Source organism: Furipterus horrens, unplaced genomic scaffold, assembly GCF_987537825.1.
Source record: "Furipterus horrens unplaced genomic scaffold, mFurHor1.1.pri manual_scaffold_3, whole genome shotgun sequence".
NCBI lineage: Eukaryota > Metazoa > Chordata > Mammalia > Chiroptera > Furipteridae > Furipterus > Furipterus horrens.
The window spans coordinates 187697391-187711126 of NW_028327173.1; the positions used below are offsets into that span (position 1 = coordinate 187697391).

A 13736-nucleotide genomic window follows, 5' to 3' on the forward strand; every position below is an offset into this window, starting at 1 on the left:
AAATGGAAAAAAATCACTTTAAGGTAGTTTTAGAAATTAAATAGAGGCCTTAAGCTGGCTTTCCATTTTATTCTACTCCAAGTTAATAATAATACAACATCTTGACGTTGTTTAATATGAACAAATACAAGCTTGCTGAGGAATAGCAGATAACTGACCTCAGCTTGAAACCAGTTAGATTATTTTATTTCACTAAAATACATATTTTATTTTATATTGCTTAAAAATTGGTGTTTTATTTCATAATCACCAGGACCTAGTAAATGACATGAAACTAAAATATTTAATTTATGGTAAAGTATGACCAATTGGATATATACACGTATTTTTGAATGCACATCTGTGTTGAATTTCTCAACCTCTGTAGTGTGCTGAACAAAAACATTTTTATTTATTCCAGTGTCCTAAGAAAACATTTATTTTTATTATTGGGAACCATTTTTCATTAAAATTTTAATGTTTTCTCAAATGTGTCAAATCTAATGAATCTGTGTCTTTTATTAGAAATATAAAAATTGGTTCAAAGGATTGGTGCTTTATTTTAAGAATACAGATATAGATAAAAATACTTCACATGTGGTTACTTAAGCAGTTGCATGTATTATACTACATGCTTCTATTAATCTTTGTGTTCAAAAGCACCATTATCCAAATTATTTTCCTGTATTTCAATTTGAAATTCAAAAGGAGGAGCATTTGATGAAATAACGGCAGTTGAATGCATGGTAGGCTGAAAGAGATAAACCACTTCCCTTGTTAAAATATTGTTCTTTAGAGTAGCAAAATCCTTATTTCTTTATTTTATGTTCCTTTGGGATTTATGACTCAATTATTTTACATTATAATCAGGAACTTTTATCTTTCATAGGTCATGTTCCTAATTAATCCTGCAGTAATATATAGTTCTATAAAAAGTAATATAGATTAGTTTAATCAATACTTAAAATATAAAAATTGTAAGGCACCAATGAAAAGACGTATTTGATCTAGAAACCTTTTCTGAACACCTTTGCTTTTTAAAGCCCTCCTCTTCTATTTCCTTTCCACCTTTTTTCCTGTGCTTCCTGAAGTGACTTTTCTTTCTGCTGATGGATTTGGGGTCTAGTACCAAACTGCAGAAAGAGCTCAGCATTGTATTGTACTTTTTCTATTTTGTGTTTTCTAACCTCTTCTTTTTGTCCCTTTAATAATATTTGCCACAGATTTCTTCTTTGCCTTCCTACTCCATGTTGATATTTCCTATTCTCTTTTTTTTAATTTCTCTTTTTAGTCTTTAAAAATCCTTTAATTCTTTGCCACAAACAAGTCTGCTGATCACACTTGTCAAACAAGTGTAGACAACTTAGTTTTTTCCCTGCCTGGTGAAATATTAAGGAACTGTGTTCTGACTCCAGCCAGTCATGCAGGATTCCTCCATGTTTTTGTAGAATTTTAAATATTTCACCATTCAAATGAGGATATGATGTGAAACTTACTTATAAAGGGCTCACATTAGAATTTTTAAAAAGTTGTCTTCCAGTAGTCAGTATGTAGATTTGTCAGGTTCCAGGATATTTCCAGTAAAAAGGGTGTACGTACTTTAAATAGGTTGACTTCATCATGGATGAAATGAGATAAAATTTTAGATGTGAGGAATTAGGAGAAACACCAATTCAATAAAATAATCTTTTAAAAAATATTTGCAAAAATATCCAGCAGGTGTTAATTCTCAGTATATGTTACATAATAATCATCTCATCTTATAGTAAATACAGGATGCCATGGTCATGAAAATCTTGAAAAATTTGTTGAAATGGAATGGGTATGATAATACTTTAATTATAATTACTATATAAATACTCATAAAATCTAACTTATTTTAAACTTTAGTGAACAGTTTAAATGATGGACAATCTAAAAAGCAGCTGGGTAAAATATGTCTCCAAGAATTGGGAGTAAATCATCAATTTCCTTATAAAGAAAATTTGCATGAACTTTTCAGGCTTATTTGAATATACTGTTTCAGAACTAATTTTAAAAAGTATTTTTTTATTGTTAAGTTGGCATCATAGGGTAGGTTTTATAGGCTCTTACTAGTCCTTCTGGTTACTAGAGATAAAGGCAAAGACGAAAATTTAAAAATTTTTAACATTAGTATTAAGAAGTCTATAGTTTTCAACCTAAATGTGATATCTTTTAGAACTCTAGGTAACAGCGTGGAATGAAAAGAAATTATTAGTCTATTTGGGGAAGGGAAGAATATATAGGATTGAAAGATCTGTTATCAAATAAGATCACAGCAATAACTGAGAGTCTGTGATTAGGAATTCATAGGGATGATTTTGAGGTGCTCAGGAATGGATCCACCAAATATTTGTGTACTGTGTTCAAGACACTCTTCTGAGTGTCTTGATAATGTGATCATCCTCTTCGAGTTTACTTTAGTTGAAGAGACATATGCAAAGATAACTAACAGTATATGTCAGAATATGTCAGGTACTAAATAAGTGGTACAGAGGAAGGAAAGACCAACTATATTTTTCTGTCACTTAAATTGGAAATGTTAATTAGTAAGAATGCATGTCAGTGATGCTATTGATAGTCAACAGAGAAATACTTAAATTTCTACCCTTTTGCATTGTTGTAAAATAGTTGCTGTCTTTTCTCAAACTGGTAGTTTTGATACATAATTGTACTGTAAAAAAGATTAATTCTTGTCAGTTATTAGCTTAAAGTAAAGTACAACCCTCCAGGAACAGTTTTCCTAATAATTTCTGCAAAAATGACAGGCTTTTAGTTGTTGAAGGATTTTGGAAACAGAAATTCAAGGAAAATAAACCTTTTGTAACTAGTGTTTGATGTTCAAAAATTCAAAAACTTGACATTTACAAAGATTTCTGGAGTTTTCATGCATCGCCTGATATTTTGAAAACCTCTGTATATTTGGATGTGTTGAAGAATAATGTATTCTCATATGTTCACATTAAAATACACCCTAACTGCCATATAGCACCTTTGTTGATTACTTTAACTGAAAAAAATTGATAGCAAAATTTGTTGAGTACATATTCTATAAAATTCTTCTCTCTTTTGAATCTGAAGGGACATAGTAGTTGAATTACTTAAATATTTTTTTCCACAAAATTCTCTCCCTTGTGAAATTGGGTCACTTTGGTAAGGTTTGTGGATAAGTGTAGATAGTTTCCGAGGAAGAATAACAGACATTACGTATTTATAGAAGATACGGAAATATTTGCTTATATTAGTTCTCAAGATTATCTCTTGATTTATGTGTGTTGTACAAAAGTTCTACTCCAAAGAAGTCCATAAATGAATACAGTTATGGCTTAAATGCCAGTAAGCATTGATAAGTCAGCATTTTGTAGATTTGTTTTTTATGTATGTTACATACATTCCTATGCTCTACATAGAGGGCGTATTTTTCATTGGCTGTAAATGAAGCCTGGAATATGAATGTTCCAGAGAGTAGTGGTGCTTATATTCTATAACCTACACTGTCTAGTACATTAGATGCTAACTACTAGCTTCTACCTACTCTAGTGGCTTTTAGCTATGGTAGCCACGAGCCACTTTATGTGGCTGTTAAGCACTTGAAATATGGTTAGTGAAAATTAGGAAATAAATTTGTATTTACCTTAAATTATCATATGTGGCTGCTGAATCAGACAGTGCTGTTCCAGAGTTTATTCTGTTGCTATAACCAGACTTAAACAATACATGCAGCATTTTCTACTTAGTTTTTTATTTCATAAATACTTCAAATTGTAGCTCTCTTCATAGTCTGCAGCAGATAAGTTTATTTTATAAGCATCAGAGAAACCATTGCATTGAATTCAAAGGATTAGAGAGAAGTTGATAATCATGAAGATAATAAAGTAAGTGAAGGAGGCCATCTTAAGTAGTATTTTTCTTTGTTTCCTAAAAAGTGTAATGATTTTAGTAAAAGAATGCAGTATTGCATTGAACATAATGTAGAGAATGACACATAATAATTATACTGAAAAGGTTTCATGAATTTCATCAGTTTAAATTGAGTATTGTACTAAGAATATTAAAATTCATTGTTTTAAAATAAGTACATAAAAATCTAAAATGAGTTAAGAATATAATATAGTTTCTTTAGGTAATTTTTAGATAACATAATTTTTATAAATAATTTTAATAAATTTTATAAGCACAAAATTCTAAGTATTTTTAGAATTTTATAAAATTTAGAAAGGACTAATTCCCTTGAGAAGTTACTGGTTTCCAGATTATTTTTAAGATTTTCTAAAATGATGAGTTCTTGTTAATGATATCATGATATGGATTGGAAAGGTACTAACAAATTTTAAGTGAACATATTGTTAACTAGCATCTTGTTTATAAGGCCTGTGGCCTTATTTCAGAAATATATAGGCTTTTTATGGAAAAAAACCCTTTACATATTAATTATACTTCTTCCAGTGTCTCAGTGGTCATTAATTCACTTGGTTAAGTCAGTGTTTGTTATACAAGTTCTTTTGGCACTGGTTTGTGATTTTCTTTTGATTCAAGATTGTCATCTTGGTTGAATTTCATAAAGATTCTTTGGTTTTAAGATGTATAGAAATTCTATTTAATTGTGAATTTGAGAGGTCAGAATATTTGAAAGAGCAACTCTAGAATTAGTTTATACATAAAATTGCCTATTTAACTGAAAAAATAGGATTTATTTATTGGGGACCAGCTACAACCCCACATATATTTTACATACTTGTGATTCTTTGCTGCTTTCTCTTTCCTTATACTAGAATTTTCTTGGCTTGAGGTGGAAAGAGTCACAGATTGATTAATTTACATATACATTAAGTCTTTCCTGCACTTACCAGTATGAATCAGATTTCTGAGGACCAGAAGATTTAAGCTGGCAGTATACCTTGTATATTTTACAAAGCTTGTTGGTTCTTACATTACATTGAGAAAGTTTTGGGTTTTTTCAAATCAGTTTTTTCTGTATTGACTTCATTCTAGCTACTGTTTTCTCTTTTCTTCCCTGTAATGTCTCCCCAATCCATGTTTTTTCCTAGCCTTCAAGATGGGCAGCAAGGCCAGCAGTCCACAGCCCAGGTCAAAGTCCAGTCCCGCCCCCCTTCCCAGGCTGCAGTGCTCAGTGCTAGTGCCTCCTTGCTGGTGAGAAATGGGAGTGTCCACTTAGAAGCGTCACATGACAATGCATCTGCTGTAGGCGGCAGCAGTTTGCACGATGAACTTGGTATGCAGGCCTTATGTAATCTTGGTGATACAACTTTAATGCAGCAGATAATGGGTTACAGTGATGCATGTCTCTCTTGAGATAGCTTCATTTTGGAACTATGCATAAGGGCACCTTTTTACAGGCTTTGCTCTGTGTGTAGGGAACATTTGACTTTTGCTGTTCCCTTTTCTGTTCCAAATGTTCTGTATTTTCTTTTGAGCATGCCTATTATTAATAGGTAGTTAAAAGTACTAATAAATGTTCATGCTTTGGTGTTCCCTTATAATAGTTTGGATAGTTCTGTTTTTCCTTGGCATTTGTATCATGTGGAGAAATGTTGATTTAAAAAATTATTTTGATCCTTAATTTCTTTGAATTCTCAGAATGTGCTGTAGGAAAGGCCAAACTGCATTCTAATGGTCTGTATAGAATCTTTCTTTTAGATGTTCTGTATTTCACTCCCATGTTCACCACCTGGAATAGAACTTACTGTCATTCTGAGGACAGTACTCGGAGGATATTATGGCTCTAAACTCATATCAAATAATAACTTCGTTAAATGTTTCTTTTTGTGTTAATACATGTATTATTAAATAGTTAATTCTTAGACGGGTGGTATAGTGTAAAACCTTAGTAACGCATATCCACTGAAATTCAGGTACCACTGTCATGCCGTAATGACAGTCGTTTATACTACTTTGGTTTCTATTTCTCTGTACAATTTTGTTTTCTTGTGCTCAGAATGCAGATTAATAACAATAAGTAAATATAATGAAAAAAATCTTGTTATTAAAAAGTACACATTTGAAAGGATTCCATTTGTTCATTATGATTTTGTTGATCCATTTATAACTATTTCACTTATAAAGATGATAATCCAGTTGATGCTTTCACTAGAAGGCTATGTGGTATAAGGTGCCCAAAGTAGGTATAATAAAAATGCAAATGCTATTTATTTTTTTCTTCCACTTTTGTAATAATCCTTAGTGACAGAGATATTAACAGATGTTAGGTAATCATATTGTTGAAAATCATCTTTAGCAAGTCTTATAGAAACTTGAAAAGGGTCATCTAAGATATTTATAACATCAGAATGTGTGGTGGTTTCTACATACATTGAAAGGGCAACAAAACATTTTAATTTTAGAATGCTTTTGCTTTTGAGTTTGTAGTTTGAAGAAGCAAGGGAATCCACAGCCTTGTTTGAGAGAGAATAAGGTAGACTTCAATTTAGTTACTTGCTTTGACTTAAAGCAGTGATACTTTTTTTAGGTGCAAGTATGTTCAGTTAATAATATCTTTTTGTTGATATTCCTCTGGGGTTAACCCAAAGTTCCTATGAACAGAGGACTTGTCAGTTTGTGGCTATAAAATTAGTCACCATCACCATTCCACATTGGGTTATGGTAATAGATTAGCTAAAGTAGAATGGCTTAGTTTTTATCCATTTGGATTTTTAGACTTTTTGTCAAATCAAGCATAAAATGAAGCAGTAAATGATTTTATTTTATAAAACTTACATTGCTCAAAAAACTTGCTAACCAAGGTTTAGTTGTAAAGTTCCATCCTAAATGCACAAGCAGATTATTGAAAATATGTATATAGGAACTATCTTGGCAGTTCTGAAGATAAAAAAGCTCTTCTGATTTGTGGTGACTTCAGGATATTCTCTTGAAAATTGGATTTTATCTTTTATATTACCTGCCCTCTGATAGCTAGTTCTTGGCCTGTGGTGGTAACTGAATGCTGCTAAATTGAATACATAGTAATAATTAACACAAAACAAGTAATCAAAGGACACTGTATACCTGTTCATAGTACATAAAGTTGGCCAAATAAGATTCTGAAAATGAACTGCAGATGAGCTTAAAGGACATTGATTTTTATAATATAGTCTCCTTGAATATCTTTGTTCCATAGTTTAATTTTCTACATGATTTAAGTGAATAATAGTAGGAAAATTTTGTGTGAATTAATTTGGTATTATATAATGAAATATGTTAAAGTTAGCCACAATAGTCCCTAAAAGTATGGGCTATTTATCATAACTGCTTCCTTCCAAATTTTGCTTCTTTAATTGAAAATTTCTTAATGTACAGTATTTGTGTTTGAAAATGTATACAAGGTTTGTCCAAAAGGTATCCAGCCATGTAATATGAAAAATAGAGACACTTATTGAAGAAGGTATAAGAAACATTGTGCACAGGACAATTGTGGCACTTCAGTCCCCTTCAAAGTAGGCATCTTGGGACCTCACACAGTTCTCCCAATTGCCATCAGCTGCCCCGTTGTATTTTCCTGAATCTCATCGATGGTCTGAAATCTCTTCTTTTTCAACAGTGATTTTAGTTTTGGGAAAAGCCAGAAGTTGAAGGCCTCCAAATGTGGGCTGAGCGAGGCTGACTCACCTGTATGATTTGATGTTTTGCCCAAAAAATTCTGCATGAGACGTGATGTATGAGTGGGCATATTGTTGTGATGGAGCTGCCCCATCACCAGTTGCCCATAGCTGCGCCCTTCTGAATCATCCCAATAGTTCCTGCAGAGGAACATTCAAGCTTAACGCAAAATTTGATGGAGATTCATTGTTCTCCTCACTCATTTTAAATGCGACGGCCACACAGCACACGTGCTCACTCAACGGCATCTAACACCCCCACTGACTAGTACAGTGAAGGCATCATTGTTCACCCATGTACACTCCAGTCCACTCTCCCTGACTGCCGGGTTACATCGATGTGGCCCAAACTGTTGTCATTATGTTAACAATGGCTGGACTTTTTCTGGACAGACCTCATACGTATACATAATACACTTATATGAAATACTCATATACATACTCAAACTTACATATATACTCATACATATGCATGTTTGAGTACATATAAATGTATATGTGCACATATATGTAATTGTTTCCTTTTTTATTTTTTAACTTCAAGGTCTCACTGCTCTGTATGTTTACTTTTAACCTGAGGAATAGTCTTTTGGATTAAATAATTTGCAGTCAGACATTATTTAATTAAAAGCTTAGGTAGTTTTCTTTTACTGTTTTCTATATATATTTACTCCGTGGTGTCATAGTAGATAACCACATTCCTTTCCTATACTGAGCATCCTTATTTCTCTTGCATTTTGGCTAGCATTTCAATGTTACTGGGTAAAACTGAATTATAGGTGTATATTTAAAACCTAGTTGGAAAAATTTGGATGGTTTTTCTTATTGATAGACTTTTTTCTGTGCAAACTTATTTTTAAAGAGGTTCCAATGATGTAAGTGATGGTTAAGTTTTAAGATTAACATCTTTCAAAAGGAAATTACTATGAAAGATTTTCTCAAATTCTTCAATGTTTTTCTTTTCAAAAACCACATCTTAAAGGTTAAATTCCTTTCCATCAGTCTTTTATTGGATTTGTTTATTTACAGTTTATTTCCCACTACATTCTAAATTAAATTGCAGTTTCATTAAATAAAGCATGCTGTGGTTAGTGCCAGATAAGTAACGTAAGAGACTCTGAATTCAGGTGGCTTTGAAATTCTGTTTTACATCTGTTAAGCTTTTTCTATAAAACTTAGCAATCACTTCTCAGTTGTTAAGTGAGCCCCAATTTCTATTTTGAATAAGACTAATAAATTGATGCAGTGATGGAACATGCTATTATAGTTGGTAGTTAAACTCAATATATAACATAACTTCTGAGAGGAAATGTTCCAGATAAAATCAGATAAAACAGGAAAATTTATGTTGTGTTTTTTTCTGTGTATGAAATTAGTGGTAGTCATTGTTTTGAAAAAATATATACAAAATTACTTCATTTTCATGTAAAAATATTGTTAAAGATAAGAAAAGAGGACAGTGAGTTTATCAAAACATAAATGTAAAAAAATAAATATCATAGGTAGTGTTCTTCTGATGATTTCAATAATGTATTGGAGGTTTAAAAAATGTGGGTGAATTGGTTTTTCAAAGGTATTCTTTTGTTTCATTACCATAACAAGGGTTGACAAAGAAGGTATTCTTTGAGATAATCCACTCTACACAGAATTCATTAACTTGAGCAGGTAGTCAGCTCTAGGAAAGGGCTTAAAGGAAATTTGGCAGCACCCTATTGCCTTTTTTATTAAGCAGTTTACCCCAACTGTGTGTTAAGCAGTTATATGATTTGGAGGCTTTATAATTTTTCACTTTAGAGAGCAAAGACTCAGATGATCTACACTTTTAGTGGTTTTTATTAGAGTTATTCTGGTGTTTAAAAAAGATTATATGTGTTATGTACTACTCTAGCATTTGGGGCAACATCATAAGTACTTTTCCTTATTACTATAAATACAGATTTAAGGGGGCTGTACGGGAACATTGGAGTCTCTACTTCAGTCCCCTTGTTATGGTAGATCATTTTTATTTATCTAAACAAAAAGTTACATTCTTTTGCAGCAACCTTGATCTTATCCTTTATTGTTACTTTTTAACAAAAAACTATTAAATTCTACTTTTTGTTCCTTTTTCGGGGGAGAGCAACATGAAGTGTATGCGAATTAAAGTGAAATGTTTCTACTGAATGTTTTTGGAGGACACTTTAAAACTATAGACCAAATTTTGATCCACAGATTTTATAAACATGCTGAGATATATATGTACATGAATATTCATTGTTTGTAATTTTGAAACCTTAACCTAAATATCTGTTTCTAGAGGACCCTGAAAGAAATGATAGTAGCCAACATAGTGTAATATTCAGAACTTGATACATCTGTGTTACTGACATGAAAAACCAAGCTCTTCAGTAAGTAAAAGAAAATTTTTCAAAGTGTGTGTAGGGAACAATTCATTTGTCTTGGGACAAAATGTATATTAAAATTGTTCAGAAGAACACAGAAACTGCTCTTTGCAGTGGCTGTCTCTGGGGAGTGTAGAACTTTCTTCATTTTACATACTACTTTTGACTCCTCTGATGCATAGCATTTTTAAAATAAAACACAAGAACACTCACTCTCCAAAAATTTTGATTGTTATTTTGTGGGAATTTCACTGACTCTGTGCTGTCTTTATACTCATTTACTTTGATTCTTACCTTTTTTCCTGCTTTTTAAATTAATTTTATTGATATATTATTTAGGTATGATGAATTGCATACATTTAATGTAAAATTTATGAGTTTTAACAAGTGTGCATACCTGTGAAATACCACAATCAAGATACAGAATATTTCCATCCTCTTCATAAAATTCTTTGCGTCCCCATTGCTGTTCATCCCTTCTCTACTTCTGGCCTCAGGTAGCCACTGCGTACTTTATGTTATTATGGGTTTCCCTTTCCACGAAGTTCTTATAAATGCAGTTACACAACTTGTGGCCTTTGTATTTGGTTTCGGTTTCACATGATGCTTTTGAGATTGATCATGATGTTGGACACGTTCATAGTTGCTTCTTGTTGAGTGTTCCTCCATTGTGTGGGCATACTGTATACTGTGTACCCAGTCATCTGTTAATGCATGTTTGCATAATTTCCAGTTTTTAGCTCTTGAGAATAAAACTTCCAAACTGTTCTCAAAGGTGGTTTTACTACCTACTAACGGTGTATGTGAATTCCAGTTGTTACCATTCTTGTTGACATTTGCTATTATCAGTCTTTTAAATTTTAGTTCGAATGGATCTCATTGTGGTTTAAATTTACATTCCTCTTATGACTAAGGATGATGAGTATCTTTGATGTGCTTATTGGCTATACATATATCTTCTTTTGTGAAGTGTGTTCAGATCTTTTACTCTGTTAAAATGGGTTGTTTTATTACTGATATATAAGAGCTCTTTTAATATTTTAGATAGAACTAATTTGTTAGATACAAATTATAAATATTTTCTCCCTTTCTCTGCCTTGCCTTTTTGTTTACTTGATCAGTTGTAATGTCATCAGTAGCATTGTTATGGATTATTTAACCAAAACAAGAAAAAAATATGAGCAGATGATGAAATCATAGCAGAATGTGAACTTGTACATTCATTTTTGAAAAGGTCACCTGATCTAGGGATTAGGCAGTGGGAGCAAAGACAACAATGAAATAAAGCATGTCCTGTTAAGTCATGTCAGTAAATATATCAATAAGTAAATCCCTTGCTATTGCCAAGTAATAGACTTATCTCTCTTTCCTTATTGGTCCTCAAAAGCTCTCTTCTAGTCCAACCTCTTTGTTCTCGTACCTGCCCTTTTCTTATACTTTTTAAAAAGCTGAGCACAGTGTTGCACATTGAAACTTTTAATTAAAAATAGCATAGTGACTTTCCATTGTAGCACAAGTTAAAGTGGTTTTAGAAGCCTAAGACTTGGTCTAGGACAGGGGTTGGCAAACTACAGCCTTAGGGCAAAGTCCAGCTTGATGTTTGATTTTGTAAATAAAGTATAGAAAATAAATATGTATTTGTTATGTGTTTGCTGTGGCTGCTTCCATACTGCAATGGTGGACCTCAGTTGTTCGAACAGACACCATCTGGCCCACAAAGCCTAAGATATTTGTCTGGTTTCCTGACTTCTTGTCTAGGGAGAAAGAAGTCTGCTAACCTATAAGCAGCAATAAAATGAGTCATTTCTGTCTGCATGAAAACTCATGTTTCCTCAGAGACTCATAGTCACCACTCATGATAATAAGGGGGTTGCTATCCAAGAAATTGGAGCTAATCTTAAAGGCCTTCTCAAAAGTATAATACTATATTCAATTCATATCATCATCAGAAATTAACACTTTTTTGTAGAGTACTTAAGCTAGTCATATAGATAAATACATGTGGTCCTTTAATAGCCTTCTAAAAAACACTATAAAATTGTGCCCCTTGTATCTCTCTCTGCTCCGGGAGCCCTGTCTGCCCTAAGAGTAACACTAGAAAAGTGAAGTCAATTAAAACATGTGTCAGGATTAGGTTTGGAGGATGCAGAATGAACAGGATGATTTTCAAAAAAGAAAACCATCCAGAGAATTTAAGAGGCCTCCTGTGTTCTTGGTACTGGGACGATTAGAACAACCCTATAGGCGGTTTGTCTTAGTACCACCTCCTTCCCATATAGGTACATAGGTAGAATCAGTGACATCACAACCCAAATAGTTGGGTTTCTAAGGCGAGTGCTAATCTTACAGTCTTTATACACTTAACTTTGTGTTACATGGTGAGGATTTTTATTGCTAGGACAGGATAGAGAATCACATTCATTTCTTATGTCTTCTGGCCGTGTTTTGCCAGTGTTTATTTGAATTTGTCTGTTGCACCATTCATGCCTTCAGGCACATGCTTCCGTGTTCCCTAAGTCTGTATCCAGTTTTACGCATCTTCCTGTTGATCATCATTTATAAATTGACTGATGGTAGAAATTCTCCTACCTCAAAATGGTTTTGGTAATTAAATTTTTATTTTTTTAATATAATTTTTATAGGTATTAATAGTTATTGAATATTCAAGAATGAGAAATGCTAGATAACCTTATTTTTTTCTTTATCTTTGGAGATGCTGTCGTAGCCAGTATCATTATTAAGTTTGAAATTCCACCCTCCATATTGTTTATTTTGTCAGAAATAGATTTTTCTTTTTAAAACTGTGACAGAGCCATGCTGTTAGATATATTATGATCTGGGAGTTAAATTATAATGAGATGACTTAGTACATTATCATAATTCATGTGAAGAGGACATATTGCATTGATGTTCTGCTTCCCAATTCCTGATCATTAGAAATAATTAAAGTATTTTTCTTAATACAGAATAATATTAAGGTAGGGCTGTTAGTAAGGGCACCCTTTACTTTGGATCCAAAGGTTAACTATGATCATGGTTTTAATCACAAATGAGATATATGTAAAATGTTATATGCGCTAAGAAGATTTGGTCAAACTTAAGATATTCTTCATCTTTATCAACCAAAGCAATATATACTAATATCTGCTCTGGTTATTTTTGAAGATGCCTTTAAATGATCATATTAATATATTAAAATGTTACTAAGTTTTTCACTGAAGCCTTATGCTACATATTTTCTAGTGTAATTTCTTTTTTCCTCTGAGTTGCTTACCTTCTGAGTAAAGTTTGTTACTTCGGACGTGCTGTCAGAGGCCTAGCCCAGAGATCCAGGGGACATGGGATCTGTCCTTCTGTGGAGTAAAGTGGGAAATACACCGTGAAGCCTTAATAGGATGTTAGTTTCTTCTGACATGAGCCATGTCTATTTTTAGGAACCTGAACATGTTCTTAAAGTTAGCAGGTAGGCAAACGCTTCTTAGGAAAAATGAAAAGTACTGTTGAAGTCTGCATATTGGTTAAAATTACAGCTGCTCTTTTCTTAGACATGTTTTATGCTAAGGTTTATTCTAAGTTTTACTTCTTGTATAGTTATTGGTTTGTATAAAAGTATTCAGAGTTGCAGATTTGTGGAATTATAAAACTGTTGAATTTTCCAGCTCTCTGTCCAAAAACCTTTTTAGGAGATAGGCCTTATTTTTATGTTTGCATTTATTTAAAATGCAACTATTTTTGTAAAAGT

The 13736-nt window shown here is 32.5% G+C and overlaps 1 protein-coding gene across 2 annotated transcripts in view; it reads left to right on the plus strand.

Moving 5' to 3' along the window:
• The window catches only part of PCNX1 (pecanex 1), a 138484-nt gene that overhangs the window by 53060 nt on the left and 71688 nt on the right, over positions 1 to 13736 (plus strand). Inside the window, exon 8 of one of the 2 annotated variants that reach the window (XM_090271074.1) lies at positions 5049 to 5233. The exons of the other annotated variant lie outside the window; for it this stretch is intronic. Within the exon in view, the coding sequence (XP_090127200.1) occupies positions 5049 to 5233 (185 nt within the window). The remainder of the gene's footprint in view (positions 1 to 5048; positions 5234 to 13736) is intronic. 2 annotated transcript variants of the gene reach the window in all.